Source organism: Oryzias latipes, chromosome 18 (assembly GCF_002234675.1).
Source record: "Oryzias latipes chromosome 18, ASM223467v1".
Lineage (NCBI taxonomy): Eukaryota > Metazoa > Chordata > Actinopteri > Beloniformes > Adrianichthyidae > Oryzias > Oryzias latipes.
Window position 1 is genome coordinate 17700943 of NC_019876.2, and position 14917 is coordinate 17715859.

General features: G+C 37.7%; 2 protein-coding genes across 3 annotated transcripts; both read right to left on the reverse strand.

The window, feature by feature from the left end:
* Window positions 1-509: 509 nt before the first annotated feature.
* LOC101168495 (ubiquitin carboxyl-terminal hydrolase 48) lies at window positions 510-11592 on the reverse strand. Of its 2 annotated transcripts, none has more exons than XM_011487555.3 (12): window positions 11437-11592; window positions 11211-11345; window positions 8691-8790; window positions 8493-8599; window positions 8216-8286; window positions 6777-6899; window positions 4657-4752; window positions 4429-4560; window positions 4226-4354; window positions 4090-4130; window positions 2087-2124; window positions 510-2005 (listed from the first exon to the last, which is right to left on the reverse strand). In XM_011487555.3, exons 2-12 carry the CDS (start codon window positions 11335-11337, stop codon window positions 978-980), a joined length of 1992 nt encoding a protein of 663 aa, XP_011485857.1. In that variant the 5' UTR covers window positions 11338-11345; window positions 11437-11592; the 3' UTR covers window positions 510-977. The 2 variants fall into 2 exon arrangements, with proteins under 2 accessions (XP_011485857.1, XP_011485856.1); XM_011487554.3 differs by having other exon boundaries at window positions 8493-8602; window positions 11437-11591.
* A 131-nt stretch (window positions 11593-11723) lies between these two features.
* On the reverse strand, window positions 11724-13372 carry LOC101170466 (NEDD8). Its single transcript, XM_004079832.3, has 2 exons — window positions 13142-13372; window positions 11724-11989 (listed from the first exon to the last, which is right to left on the reverse strand). The coding sequence occupies exons 1-2, from the start codon at window positions 13284-13286 to the stop codon at window positions 11862-11864; spliced, it is 273 nt and encodes a 90-aa protein (XP_004079880.1). The 5' UTR covers window positions 13287-13372; the 3' UTR covers window positions 11724-11861.
* Window positions 13373-14917: the final 1545 nt, after the last annotated feature.

Genomic DNA, 14917 nt, shown 5'->3' on the forward strand with positions numbered 1-14917 from the left:
GGGGAATGCATGGTGATAATATATCCTCTGTGATGCACCATTAAAAAAAACACAATCAGCAAAGATCACGAAAATCTCCCATTCTTTAAAATAAAAATACCATTAGCTGATCACAGTTGTTTTAAATAATCTTTAAAGCTCGTGTGCAAACACCTTTTGTCAACATAAAAGCAGCAGCTCATCCCAGGGTTCCAGTTCTTGGGTAAAACACCTAATTCCGAACAATTCCCAATTAGGACATAAATAGATTATTATAAAGGCTTCTGCTGAAAGTTTGTATGTATTGAAATAACAAAATAATCTAATAAATTATGTAAGACTCAACTTTCTTAATCTTATATTGCGTTTATATTTTTACATGCAGGTTTATGTTGTTTGACCAACAAATTTAGGAATTATCAGGTTACAGATGACCAACACATCTTTGAAGTTTTTGTCTCAGCTACAAGTTAATGACAGTTATCTTGCTATTAGAAAGCACTTAAGTAAAACAGACAAACAAACAAACACACGTCTGTCATGTATGTTTATTTTTAATGCAATCAAAGAACATACCATTTTATGGAAACCAGAGAAATCTGTCAAAGTACTTTCAAATAAAACAGAAGAGAATAACTGAACAAAAATATGGGATGTGTTTGCAGAGATCTCCCATCATCCCTTTGTGTCAATGACACAAAAAAGTAATGTAACAAAACTTAGAATTTATTGAATTTCAGTAACAGCCCAAAGTCATATCACCCTAAAATATATAACATTTATAGACACGTTTAAATTGTTTTCTGCTTTTCTTCCACTTTGAGAGGCTTTCCGTTGTTAGAACCATCATGACCTTTTAGGAACTATATCCCACGAGTATTTAACATACATTTACATAACTCTTCCCTGGCCTTGTGTGTTTGCTTTTTTTGTTCACAAATATCTATTTAAAAATTTCTTGTTGTTATTTTTCTGGGGATTTTTTTTTGGACAACATTTCATTGATTATGTCCATGGTATGTTTTGATGCTGTTGTAGAGGGTTTCCTCTATAACTTTTACTATGATCTTTTTACCAACAATAGAAATGACCTGCTCCTCTTCCTCCAACACCAAAACATTCATCTGCTTTGGGCTCGGTCTTCCATCAGCAACTTCCTGAAATCCACTTCCTGCTTGAAAACCTTCTAGTTCTGATTTTTCCAATCTCTCATCTGTTTGATTTTCTGCTTTTCCGCTCTGCTGTAATCCTGGATGTTTTCCATTCTCCAGGTTTACAGATGGATTTTTTTTATTTCTAATTTTTTTTTTTTGGTCTGGGTTGGTCAGATCATCAGGTAATTTCCTCTTGTTCAGGATCTCAACAGGCTTTGACATAAAAAATGTAGTCGCCTGAGAAGGTCTGACTTTGGGATCTTCATCTTCTTGAGCTCTTCCCTCTTCTTCCTGCAGAGGGTCTAAAGACAAGACACCGCTGGTTGATCTTTCACATCTCTGATCACCTTCTGCAAACTGTCTGTCCTGAACTCCAGGGTTTCTTGTTTCAGTTGTTCTATAACCTGAAACCCCTTCGTCTCCTTCCTCTAGCATATCTGTCTTCATTCGTTTATCATTCACTTCTCCATCAAAATCTGCAGGTTTAGCAGCATCTCTCTCCTCATTTAGCCTGATACTGGGATGTTCAGCCCTGTTCACGTTTCTGAATCCTTCACCCTCACTTTGATCTGAATGCTGCTGCAGATTTTCTGCCTGGACCTTCTCCCTTTTCTCTTTTTCTACATCAGTTCTCCTCAAACCATCTTCTTTACAAACATAATCATTCAGCTTTGGTTCAGTCATGTAATTATCAGAAATTTCAATCTCATCTAAACCAACTGGTTCATTTTTTGCTGAGTTTTGGGCTTTAAGTGAAACTCCAGGAGGGAGAAGCTTCTCCTTATCGGCACTGTGTGCTCGCTTTTCAGCTCCAGGATCCTCACTGATGGCTGATGAAAAACCCCCATTTGATGTCAGAGAGTTTTCAATGTCTGAATGGAAAAAAAAACAACAACAAGAAATTCAGGAAGTGGGAATAAAAAAGCAAGAGCAATTCAACGTCTGATACTTACCTTTCTTTCTATAAAACAAAAGATATGCACTTTTGGATCTGGACAGAGAAACAAAACATCAGTGTTTTAATCAAATCTAAAATATTAACTTTTTTTTAAGAAAGATAAAAGACATTTTGGACTTGCAATTGTTAGTTTTGGACACTGATAAAAGATTTATTTATACAAACTTAAGAAAATTGTGTGTGTGTGACTAAAAATAGCTGGACGCTGCTGTTGATACAACAAACACGCTGCAAAAACAGGCCCTCTTAGAATTAGGACAATTACCCCAATGGCAGATGTTCTTTAGAGGAGCATAAAACATCTGTTGATGGGGTAAGAAAAATAGTCTTACCAAGAATTCTTATTTTTAAGAAAAAATCCAGTCTCTGAGACGCTTTCTTAAACTAAGATATTTTCTCTATTAAAAAACCTTGCAAGGCAGAAAATGAGACAATTTTTTACTTTCTCATGATTCTGTTAATGCAGTTGCTCGTCTTTCAAAAGGGATCGTACTCATATTCCACACATTTTAAATAGTCTTCCTTTCTTCTGCCAGGGTTTTAGGAAGGCAGTTTTCCTAAACTACATTTATTTAAAAAATATACATCGTTTTTATAGATCTTAAAGTTTTACATTGATGAATGTGAGGCTTTGCTGCAAGACAGACATTCATTCATTGCTTTTATGCATGTTGCTAAACTATGAATAAACAAAGTTTATAACTGTTACTGACATGTTCTAACACATTTTTAGGAGCATTGTAAATTTTCTTTTTTGCTTTACACCTCTTCTTCTAGGAAGGTAACTTGCACTCTAAATTCTAACAAAGCATGTTAAAAACTTAATTTTTGGTTTTAAAGTTTGTTCTATTTTGGCTGTTCTTAATTCAAACAGTGTTTAAAATTTAAATATAAAGTGTAGAAAGTTCATAGTCATTTGTGAATGCAGCTCTGAGTTTCTGTGTGCACATTAGTTTTAGTCCTCTTTTAGTACAGCTTGTACTGATGCACAGAGCATCCTTTTTTTCATTAAAGAGCGGCTGGGAAAAAGTGGCCCCAGTTATGTGCTGTTGTCAAAGTGTCTGAGCTTTGTTGAAAGAGTATCACAGTAAAACAAGGTCTTCTTGTCTTTTTTTCTTTAGTCAAACATGCAGCAACCTATAAGTGCATTACTTCACATGAGAAGTATGTTTGACATCATGGATCAGTGCTGCAGAAGCAGGTTTGACAGGATAGGGTCTCAGCCAGGATTTACTTCTCTATACAGATGTGTTGGAGCTTAAAGTAAACAGGCACACAATGACGCAACTGTTTAAAAAGAAAAAAAAGCACAAGATAGCAGCAAAAACATCTCTGTGTTAGTGGGATTTTAGTTAAATGTATTAAAGGATCTATATCATGCAAAATCAACTTTTTGAGCTTTTAATTGTATTATAATGTTCATTCCTCACTGTTAACAACCCCAAAGCTGTATTTTGATCCATTCCTCGGAAAACCTGCGCTCTGAGCAGCATCCCCTCCTAATCCATGAAACGAGTGGGTTGTCACATTGTGATGTCGATAAGTGAGGATCAGCCCCTTCCAGGAAGAGTCTGTGCTGCCAGCACCGCCCACAGGCTAACACACACGCCCACTTTCTCCACAGAGCTAGCAGTAATCGGCTAAAACGCTTTTATTTTATATGAACACAATTTGTACATCCATTTTTTTGCAAATCTTTATATGTTGTTTGTTTTCATGGGTGAAACTAAAACACGCTGCAGAGGCCGACTCTATGATGACGTCATGAAATAGGCGGCACCCACAAGGAGCCAAAAGGCGGAGCCTCAGAGATTAATCGTCTCACTTCCAGGTATGAAAAGAGCTAAAAAAAATGACTAACACTGCATATTATCATATATGTGGATATAGTTTACACTGAAAGGCTTAAGAAAAGCATGATATAGGCCCTTTAAAATGCTAAAATTCCTTTAAAAAGACAAATAAAAAGCAATAAAAATGTTACTAGAAAATACTTACTTCTCTGTGTCACCATTTTTTGATAATTTACAGCATCCAAGCTAACATAAGGAAAAGGCAGAGTAGCACATTAATTTCTTAACTTAAAAATAATGTCATTTACTGAAAACCTTTGCTCCACAGTGACTGAGCTTACAGCTGTGACTGAGTTATCGTTGAACTGGTACCATCCACTGTCTGGCTGAGACCGGATTCTTGAGCTGTAGTGTCCACTTCTCAGATCCCCGAAATGGTCGATAACAGCGTACAGCTCATATGTCTGATTCTGAACAACAACAAATGTGGGGAAATCAGTAAGAAGAGTACTGATGATCCTGACCATTTTTAACAGTCTTTTACCTCTGGAATCTTCATGGAGAATGGCACTTCCACAGGAAGGTTGACTTTGATGTACGTCATGTAATTGTAGCAGAAAATAAACCTCTTCAGCAGCAGAATCAAAACATCTGGATGATGTTTTACTACTGATACCTGGATAAAAAACAAAATCAAAGATTTGTTTTGAATTTTTGACTATTTTTAGAAAAAGGAATTTAAAAACCACAAATATGTTTATTTGTAACTCACACTTGTAGCATCTGATTTTTTGTCACACTTTTCACAGTAGATCTGATTTTCTCCACTGAAAGAGGAAATTCTGAAAAATTTCTCGATGTTGCCGTCCTGAAGAACAATGAAATCAGGAAACATCAAATTACACATACAAGAACAACAGAAATTGAGACAATTAGAGAAAAACAGGCCAATAAAGTGATATTTTAAAAATAAGCATAACATTTTTTTATATATGTTTAGAAATCTTGTCTGGATTTTCAATCTAATGGCCAATTGTCTGTCATGGAACAGCAAAGTCTCTTGCTGAAGTCGGTCTTTTCTTGATAGAACATAAGTTTGATGATTTCTTCTTTGATCCCACTGCATTTAGTCCAGTCTGATGCTGGACTTTTACCAACTTTGTTCCTTTGTTTTAAAAAAAAAAAAAAAATCACATTTGGATAGGGCTGCAGGATATGAGAATGTCTCACGATTTGCAATATTAGTGATCAATATTGAAATGATGATATAACTTGCCATACATGAACAAACAGCAAAACAATCAAAAACATAATTTCCATTTCACTGCAATAGTTTAATTTAAATAGGTATCAACAACTTAAATTACACTCCAAATGACCCTCGTCTACATAGGAGGCGAGCATCTAGCACAGGGGTCAGGAACCCATGGCTCGCGAGCCACATCTGGCTCTGTTAATGGCCACGTCTGGCTCGCAGAGAAATCCTTAATTACAAAAAAAATTAATTAAAAAAAGTTTCTTTAGACCAGTCCTTTTCGGAGGCATTGTGATGACAGTTTATAACAGCCTGAAACTTGTGATTTGCCGTCTCGGCAGATGAGCGCTGAACTCTGGAACTTAGAACGTAACCCAACAGCCACCCAGTTCAACTAAGTCCGCTACAATAACAATGTTATTAAAAAGAATCCACAGACTTATTGTACTTTAAAAGTGTTGAAATTACATAAAATGTACACAATCACTCGTATTTTTAGTTTTAAACATTTCGTATGGCTCTTAAGAAATGACATTTAAAAATATGTGGCGTTCATGGCTCTCTCGGCCAAAAAGGTTCCAAACCCCTGATCTAGCATAAAAGGAATCCATCTGATTGGTCAAATGCATAAAGGGATTTATTTGACTAGGTAAATGGTAAATGGCGTATACTTGTAAAGTGCTTTTCTACCTTTCTTAAAGGCCCAAAGCGCTTTACAGTCACAGTCTTATTCACCCACTCACACACACACGTTCACACACTGATGGCTTCACCAGAGGCAGGGTGGGGTTTGGAGTTTTGCCCAAGGACACTTTGAGGTGGGAATCGAATCTTCAATAGCCTGATCTGAGGTCGACCGCCCTACTGCTGCACCAAAGTAGCCCCCTTGGCAGCCTAAATAAGATTGCTTTTTGCACATTTAAGTTAAACGCTCATTGCAGTGTTCGCCGTCATTTGCGATATACGTTTTGCACAGCTTGATATCGCGATAACAACACATTTGCCATTTATTGTGCAGGCCTACATCAGGATTCATATCAGGTGGCACTTTAACTGATCCTCTCATGATGCATGGAAATGGTTATGGATGCATCAGTAAGATGCATTAAAATGGTTAAGCATCTTTTTAATGCATGGAAATACTTTGAATTGTAGGGTCTGGTGGAAAATCAATTGGGGGAATTTCAGCTTCCAAAGTTAACTTAGTTTAAAAAAGACCCATACTAGATGCAATAAGCAGAAAAAGTGAGGACTGCTTTGGAGAAAACTCAAGGCGGGATGAACTTACTCGTAGTTTAATGTTTTACAAGATTTTTATTATCTACAATAAAACTCCTAACATTAGTGTTTGTTTGGTGAGTCCAGAGAAGGATGTTTCAGCTTTCCTACAGCTTCACTGCCAGTAAACAGAGTTGGATGAGGCAAGACATAAAATAAGATTATGAATAAAGTCCAGTCAAATAGAAAGACAAAGGTTCTAAAAGCGACACATCTTTCTGTTTTACATCCTGCTGCTGACACAACACATGCATGTTGATCTGAATTACCAAAAATCTGACCCAACAAATGTATCGTAAGAAGGTTTGGATGCATAATAGCAGAGAAAAGATGATGTTGAAATGTTCTCAGAAGCTCACCACACTGTTGTCACTCCCAGAATTGACCAGTGACAGTGGAAGAAGCCAGAATGGTACATCTGTGTCATACTGTTTTTGACATGACAGACATGTGGTTCTCTCTGTCATCTGCCCATGAAAGATCTGAAAACACGAAAGCACAAGAGTACTTCACATTACTTTCAATTTCATGCAACTCATATCTTATTCATCCAGGTTTCTTTGACTTTCTTCTTTGTCTTTCACTTGATCCATTTAGGAGTGGCTACACTGAATCATCCACAGATTCTTTTTAGAATTCTGATTATATTTATAAGCATAGCATGGCTTTGATCTACAGAGACATACATCAAGTGCAAATCAAAGTCTCACTCTGATTACCTTTTGATCAATTTTAAAAGCGTTTCCTGTGGACTTTTAATTGCGATTATGTTGTTTTAAATTAAAAATAAAAGAAGCCTATGTTGTTTTCTAGGTCATAGTTTTTGCAGTGGTTCATTAGAAATGCTCCTCTGTGTTGTGACTGGAGAACGCAGCCCCTAATTCCCCACATCCATATGTTTACATGCTCTTCCACGAGCCCACACCCCCTCCAACCCCAACCTAACATTAGCAGTACGACCAGCCCACCACCTCCCAGGAGTTCTGAGCACCCCACCAACCCCAACCTCAGGCACGAACCATGGCCCCCAAAGGGAGACCTGTCTCACGCTCCAGGCAGCCACCCACCCTGTGGGAAGTCCAGTAGAGAGCAAGGCAGGGGCCACTCCCCCCTCGCAAGAGGAGGTCGCCCAAGTAAAGAGGGGGTCCCCAGATGAGCGGGGTAAACAAGGTCGACCAGGCTCCCTCACTGTTGGAATTTTGGAGAGGCCCAGCACTTAGAGGCAAGAACCAGAACCACAGGGTAACGGACACCCCCAGGGTCAGATGTGATGTGATCTCTCTTTGCATGGAGAAAGCCAGCACTTAAGGGACACCCCCCTCACCTTCCTTGTGCTGTGTGTAGTAGCAGGTGTTGTTAAAATTGGCGAGTAGGGCAGTGCGAGGGGATCGCCTGTTTGTTGTCCAAGCACCCTCCCACCAAGAGGCCCTACATGTGTAAAGAGGAGTTAAAACCGAGAGGGGAGGGGCCCGGAACAGCGGCAAAAGACTACTGGGAACGTTTTTGGAATACATAAAAATATTAGTTGGAGTCAGACTTTAAGAAATAAAATGATATAAAATGATGGATTTTGATGTCCAAAACAGTCGCCATGGATCATTTATGTTGTTTTCATGAAACTGATGTGAATTATTTGACTATTAAAAAAAAATCAAGACATGAACTGGTTAGCATTTTTGGTTTGAAAACTGCCAGTGAGTTGAATTTCATTAACAGCCAGCCGGTGTGATTGTAAATGATCAGACACAAAGAAGAACTGATGTAAGATTTTCTGCTTAGAGGACAGTAAAGCTTTTACCTTTGCTGCATCGGGACTGGTCATCCTTAAAATCTTCTGACAGTACTCTGCTGCGTCTTGCTGTTCGTACACTGGGAGAAGGAACAAGACATTTCACTTGTATTCCGACATCTTAAAGGTTAAAATCAAAGATTTCTTTCGTTACGAATCCGTTAAAAACTAGGAGCTCTGACTGATATTTTATGAGGCAGACAAACAAAAACTCCTGACATTTTAACAATAAACGTAAACTTAATTTTTTTTAAAGTGCACAGTTATAATTATGGATGATGTGTACCTCTTTCTATTCCAAGAGCTTGGATTATGCTGGATGAGTCTGAGGTTTGTGTCAATAGATTTTTGAACAGATCTTTAAGGTGATGATCAATAAACTCAGACTTGGAACTGCTGTAGACAAACAGCAGGAATGAGTGATCCACATCCAAACTGCAAACTTTAACAGGTATCTTCATAAATAAATCAGAAAATAACAGACCTGTTCACAGCTTCCCTGAAGTCCTCAGTCATAAACAGAACCTGCAGAACACTGTTCAGGTAACAGGTTGCTCCATGGTTCTTCAAGCCATGGTATCTGACTGCAGGAGTAACAATAATGCATTCAAACTGACAATCTGTTTCCTTATGGAACAATTTTATAACCTGGGAAGTGGGTTGTTATGACTTACAATTTGTCAGTTACATTTACTTTAATCATTTTTCTGCAAAAATTCTAATCAGGAGAAGTTTTTGTGTAGGTTCTGGGCTTTTTTTTGTTCCATTTTTTGAAGAAATGCACTATGATAAGTTATCAGTACCAGGGATTAAATGCATGTAAGGATTTGCATTGACTAAAATAAATGTTTTTGCCGATAGGATTCAGTTTGACTCCAGCCTCAACATCAACTTCCCTGCAGCAATATTTTTGAAATCTTTTCAAAGAAAAACTTAATGTATCGAATATTGGAAAGCAGCTGTGATGCATGGGGAGGTCAAAAACATATTTAGGACCAGAAATTTAGAGTAGGCCTGAAAGTTATTTGGGGTTATATAAGAGATTAAAATAAAATTTAAAGTATCTGTAAACACCCATTTAACCCTATAATAATTTGTATCATATCTGATGTGCATTTTTGAGACCCGTATCCCATCAAACTTTCCTTAAGAACCAACATGTGCAATTTGCAACATGTTTTCTGCCCTGCAGTTCATCATCATCCCACTAGGGGCAGTAGAAGGGCTTTTCCTGCTCATTTAACACCTGTGCTATCTTAGATCAGTGTTTTTCAACCTTTTTTGAGCCACGGCGCACTTTAACTCTGACAAAAATCCCGCGGCACACCAGCATCCCAAAAAAAAAAGCAGAAATTCATGGTCTGTATTGATCGACAGCCCCCCCCCCCCGCGCGCATCTCAGGTGGATTTTTGTGATAATTGTGGCAGAAAAAGCAGGAAGTTGCGGCTGTTTTTTCTAAGAGATGAACCACCAGCTAAAGACGAGCTCTAGCTGGTATTTTTGTTAGAACTGAGCGACTTTATCAGCAGAATTAAGAACAAGGAAGTGAAGACTATAACCACTTCTGATTGGTCAGACTGATAACATGTGATCAAGTCTTCAAGAATGATTGGCGGAGACAGTTAAAGGGGCGGGACTTTTCCTGACACAGTTATAGCTGCAGCTAAATCGCGGTACCGTGATTCTTATCAAAATGTCTTTAATAGAATTAAATAAACACAAAGAAAAAGTAATTTTAAGATCTTTTATATTCCTAACTACTCAGTGTTTTATCAGGGCCTGTTTGGATGAACAAAGAGCTGATTTCCTGGAGATGGAAAATGTTTTTAGATCAGTTAATGAGGGCAATTTCTCCACGGCGCACTTGACCATCTCCCACGGCACACTAGTGTGCCGCGGCACACTGGTTGAAAAACACTGTCTTAGATGACCCCACCCTTACATTGACGTGTTCTCCCTACCATGACAAAGGTGGATAAAGGTGGAAAGATTTCATGTAATCCATGGACACCAGTGAAGATCACAAATCATTGAAGAAAAAAGGTTCAGAGCACTGTCTAGTGGGTCTAGATGACCCAACTCCCAATGTTAAAGTGCCTACGATAGCACAAGGGTTACAAAAAGCTTCCTTGAAACAAAGAACAATTTTTTGCAGAAAAATGTTTTGCTAATTTTCAAAACTTTATGGTGAAAATAAATTATCTAATGTTTTTCATTTTGTAGAAAAGACTACTTGTTGTATTGAAAGAATGACAAACTTGTTGACAGTTAAGTCTTTAAAATACAGTTCCACCCTGTTAAAATTGTGAGGATCAAATTTAAGACAGTGGGTAAATAAAGGCATTTTTTTCTCCTGAACACTCATGTCAATACTTTTGCGTCTTAAACAAACAGTGTTGTGAGGACAAACAAATAACCCACTGCTGATTTGATCAATGTCTCATAAAAAATGACATTGCAGTTTGTTTTGTTTTGTTTGCGAAACATTTGAATTTGAATCCCTTTGTGTAGTTGGGCATACAAAATAAAGATGTGGGCATTACACGCAATATCATAAATAAATCAGGGAAAACCATAGCTGCTTAAAGGGGCTATAAATAAAACTCATTTCCTATTTAGCCAATTCGAAATTTTGCACCTAATTTTGATTTTTGTTTCGTTTGTTATCTCAAAAGCTTTGGATAAAAAGTTCGTTTGTTCCGTTTTCTTGTTTTAACCTGTCAGTTCCTTTCATGGTTTTACTTAAACGCTCCTCTTCACTTACAGAACACATACTATATAAAATATAAAGACTTTGTGAACCTCTGACATTCACTTCCCACAGATGCATTTCTTCAAGTCTCTGCGCAGAAGTTTTAGCCGTACTTTGAATGTGAAGTGAATAAACGCAACGAAACAGACATTTCAATTATGTGCCAATCGGTTAAACATTAATACAAACAAACATCTCCATAAAAAAGCAGAGTTTTAAGAAAAAGAAGTTGAATTTTCTGCATTTCTCACATGGATTGATTGCAGACAAAGCCTCGGGGAATGTTTTGCAGATTCTGCTCATGTTCAGTTTGCTCAGGCAGCAGCGACAGAAGAATAAAAAGATAGAAACAAACAGGAACAGGTGTAAATCCACCATCAGCTGAACTGGAAAAGAGTTTAAAAGCAAAACACGGAATGAGCCAAAAAAAAAAAACTAAAGATTTTAACTTGTTTAAATAAATTAATCAGACCTTACCATTGATAAAATACCTTAAAAGAAATCGGTCGACAGCAATCACGCACCGATGTAGATGAATAAATCCCCCAAAAATGTTCAGAGATTTTCTCTTTCGTTTTTTGACTCAACCAGTGCTGCATTCACGTGCAGTGGTAAAGCTCAGCTTTCCGCGCGTAATGAAGAAGACAAGCGGGGTGTGACCACGAACTGTATGCTCTCTTACAGTCAGTGGGCGTGACTCATTACTCTCAATGTTTTCAAGAGACGCACAAACTCACCCATAAAGACAGCCAGGCACAAAAGAATACTTTTCATTTTTCATTTTATTTTGAGCAACAATACTTTAAAAACTGTGAACAGACAATGAAACAAAACCAAAAAGAGTCCAGAACATGGCAGATGAAAGCAGCAGCAGGTCAACGTGCAGATGCTTGCAGTGACACTTAAAGTCCTCCAGGAACTTTAATCACCATGTGGATTACAGACAAGTTCTGGATTCCATATTCGGACAGCAGCTTGGAGTCTGTATCCAACATCTTATCCGTGAAGATCAGACGCAGAGATTCCTCTCCTGTTGAAGATAAAACCCACAAGACCAACATATTTTAGATAAGTTGATTGTTTAAACAAGATTCCCTATGTAAAGACATCCTAAAAACTATGCTGAATCTATTTAAAGAATTTAAAGGGGGGATTTAAAGTTACAGTTGGACCAGTTTCTGATTATTAGGAATGTGATCTGTAATTCTGTTTTCTTTTGAGTGCTTTTCTTTTTCGTTTATTGCTGTCTTTTTGGCCCCTTTGTTCAGTGTTGTCTGTGCTATGATATTATATCAATTATCAATTTTGTTAATAACGTTTTTTGAAAAAAAAAATCTAAGTAGAGACATGAATACAAATGGTAGTTTCTATGGAAATCATTCAGAAACTATGACACATCTTTCAGTACTGTATGTCCACAGAAATATCGAAAGGAGTTCAGTAGATGTGTGTCTTCTGATGACCTCACGAGAGAAAAATCTGTGTGCGTTATTCTGCACTGCTTTTCTTCAAGGAACTACACACGCTATGGAGAGAAAGAGCTCCGCCAAGCAGCGTTGCTCAGCAACAAGACTGTTGCGCCTCCTTACTAGTCTCCTGTTTCTTGCAACCTCCAACCTCTGCTCATTATCGCCACCTAAGGGTGGGAAAACAGTACTACTCCACATACTGAGCGTTGAAGACTAACTTTATGCACTGAATGGTTCAATTTCGGGGTCCATTTCTTCACCTACTCATGGTTCTGATAAGCTAATACGTCATAACAACTGAAAACATGAAGAAAACTCCAGTCAGGTTCTGTTTTTGTTTTAAACGTTTTGTTTTCAAACCAAAACATCTGTTGATACATTTAAAAGTCTGACAAATTGTTCACATTGACATGTGTTTAGTTATCTGCATTATTTGTTTTATTTTTACATATTTACTTTATTTTATTAAAAAAAAAACTTCGACATAGCCGGTATATCTGAAAACACATGATGATCAAATGAGTCATTTTAATATTTTACTTTCAGTTTTCGCTTTTGAAAACTTTCTTATTCAAGCTTTCTCTTAAATGCTTCCTCTATATTTCACTTAAGTGAAACGACAAAAGCAAGAAAAAGAATTATATTTTGACCGAATTTGATAAAAACTGCTCAAAAAGTGACGCGCGTGCGGGTGGGTTCTTCTTGTTTTATACCTGCGCTTTCAGGGAGTCTCTGAGCTATCTTCTCCTTCAGCTGCAGAACTGTCATCTTCTGCATTTGTTCTTCGGTGTTACACAGATCGATCACCATCTTCTCCCCTCTCAGACCGTGGACGACCACCTGGTAAATCTTCCCCATGCTGATCAGATTGCGGTCTGCTGTTTCTGCAGTCGGTCGATTGAAGTTACCATGAAAACGGCTTGATCTGACGTCAAAGGGGGCGTGGCCTATCGAAACAAGAATTTTGTGACACTTATTAATTTTAACTGACAACATTTGGTATTAATTTGCTCATGAGACATATTCCTATCGGGTTTACTTTACACAAAATATTGACAATAGTAATTTACTGAGGTTTTCTGTAAAATTATGGGTCGTACCATTTATGTTCAGGTACAGAAATCAAAATTACGCATGAAAAGACCTACATTTTTATAGGGTACAAAAATAATATTTTTTGCTCATTTTGAAGGTGTACCACCTCCAAAAGTATTGTGTTATGATAAGATATTTATTTTTTGGTGACTTTAAAAAAAAATAAAAACAGAAGTTTGTTGTGGACTTCAAGGTAATTCCTTGATACCTGTACATTCTGTGACAAATAAAGAAGGAAGACGTATTTTAAAGTGGTTCAATATACATTTTTTTTTATTTTGCTCAAAAGATAAAACAGTAAAACGTAAAAAGAACTTTGCTCGTCCTTGTTTTTACTGATCCGAGCACCTGCAGGAACCGAAAGTAAAATCCTATCGACTACACATACAGTTGGTATGTGTTCACTTTGCTTCCTGGTATTGAACCGAATAGTCTGAAAATGAACTTAGTGGACGAGGAGGACAAAATTTACGACCCCAGAGACACCACGCTGACGTTTGTGGACAGTCCTGATGATCTGGACCCTCTGCGTAAGAAACTGAGATATTATGTTCTGTGTTTGGTTAATGGATCAAATGATGAATGTGTGTCTTATCTTGGTAGGAATTCAGTACAGGTAGTCTAAAGGAAGTCAGTGTGTTTTCCACTTAAACAAGTGTTGGATTCAATATGGTGTTTTTGTGTTCTCAGCCTCTGAGGAGGATGATAGTCTACGCGCACAGATGTCCTGCGGTCACGCGGTCACCCCGGAGTCTCTCACTGGGTGGTGTCGCAGCCTGTTGGATCAGGTACTTTCTGATAAACTATTCATATGAATAAAGTCTTTTTTTTAACAGATAGTCCTTGTTTATTTAACCCTCCTGTTATGTTGCGGGTCAAATTGACCCGTTTTTGAACATCTAGGAAAAATAGTTAAAAGTATTTTTTCAGCATGAAACTTCTTCTGCTTGCCTTAATTAGTGTAATCAACATATATTATGAATCTTGTTCATCTCACATATTTGCAAACCCCCCCTGCATGTTTATATCACATAGATCGTGTTCGGGTCAATTTAAACCAGCAGTCAAACTTGAGGTACAATGATGTCTTCTTAGTAGTAGTATTCCTTTATTTGCAGCTGTGAGACATATTTCACCCCAAACACACAAACACACACACACATAGATACACACATGCACGCACATACACACACACACACACAAAGGTGCATAGGTGTTAGGATTTTTGACAGGAACTATTTATGTTCTTGCGGGAAAACTGGGGGGGGGGGGGGGGGGCATATAAAAGATTCTCTGCATGGGAGTCCTTCCAACATTACACAGGCAGACCTTTACAAAATAAGCAACCAAAGCAGAAAGATGACAGTCCAGGAGGAGACTATCTTGAGCTAAAT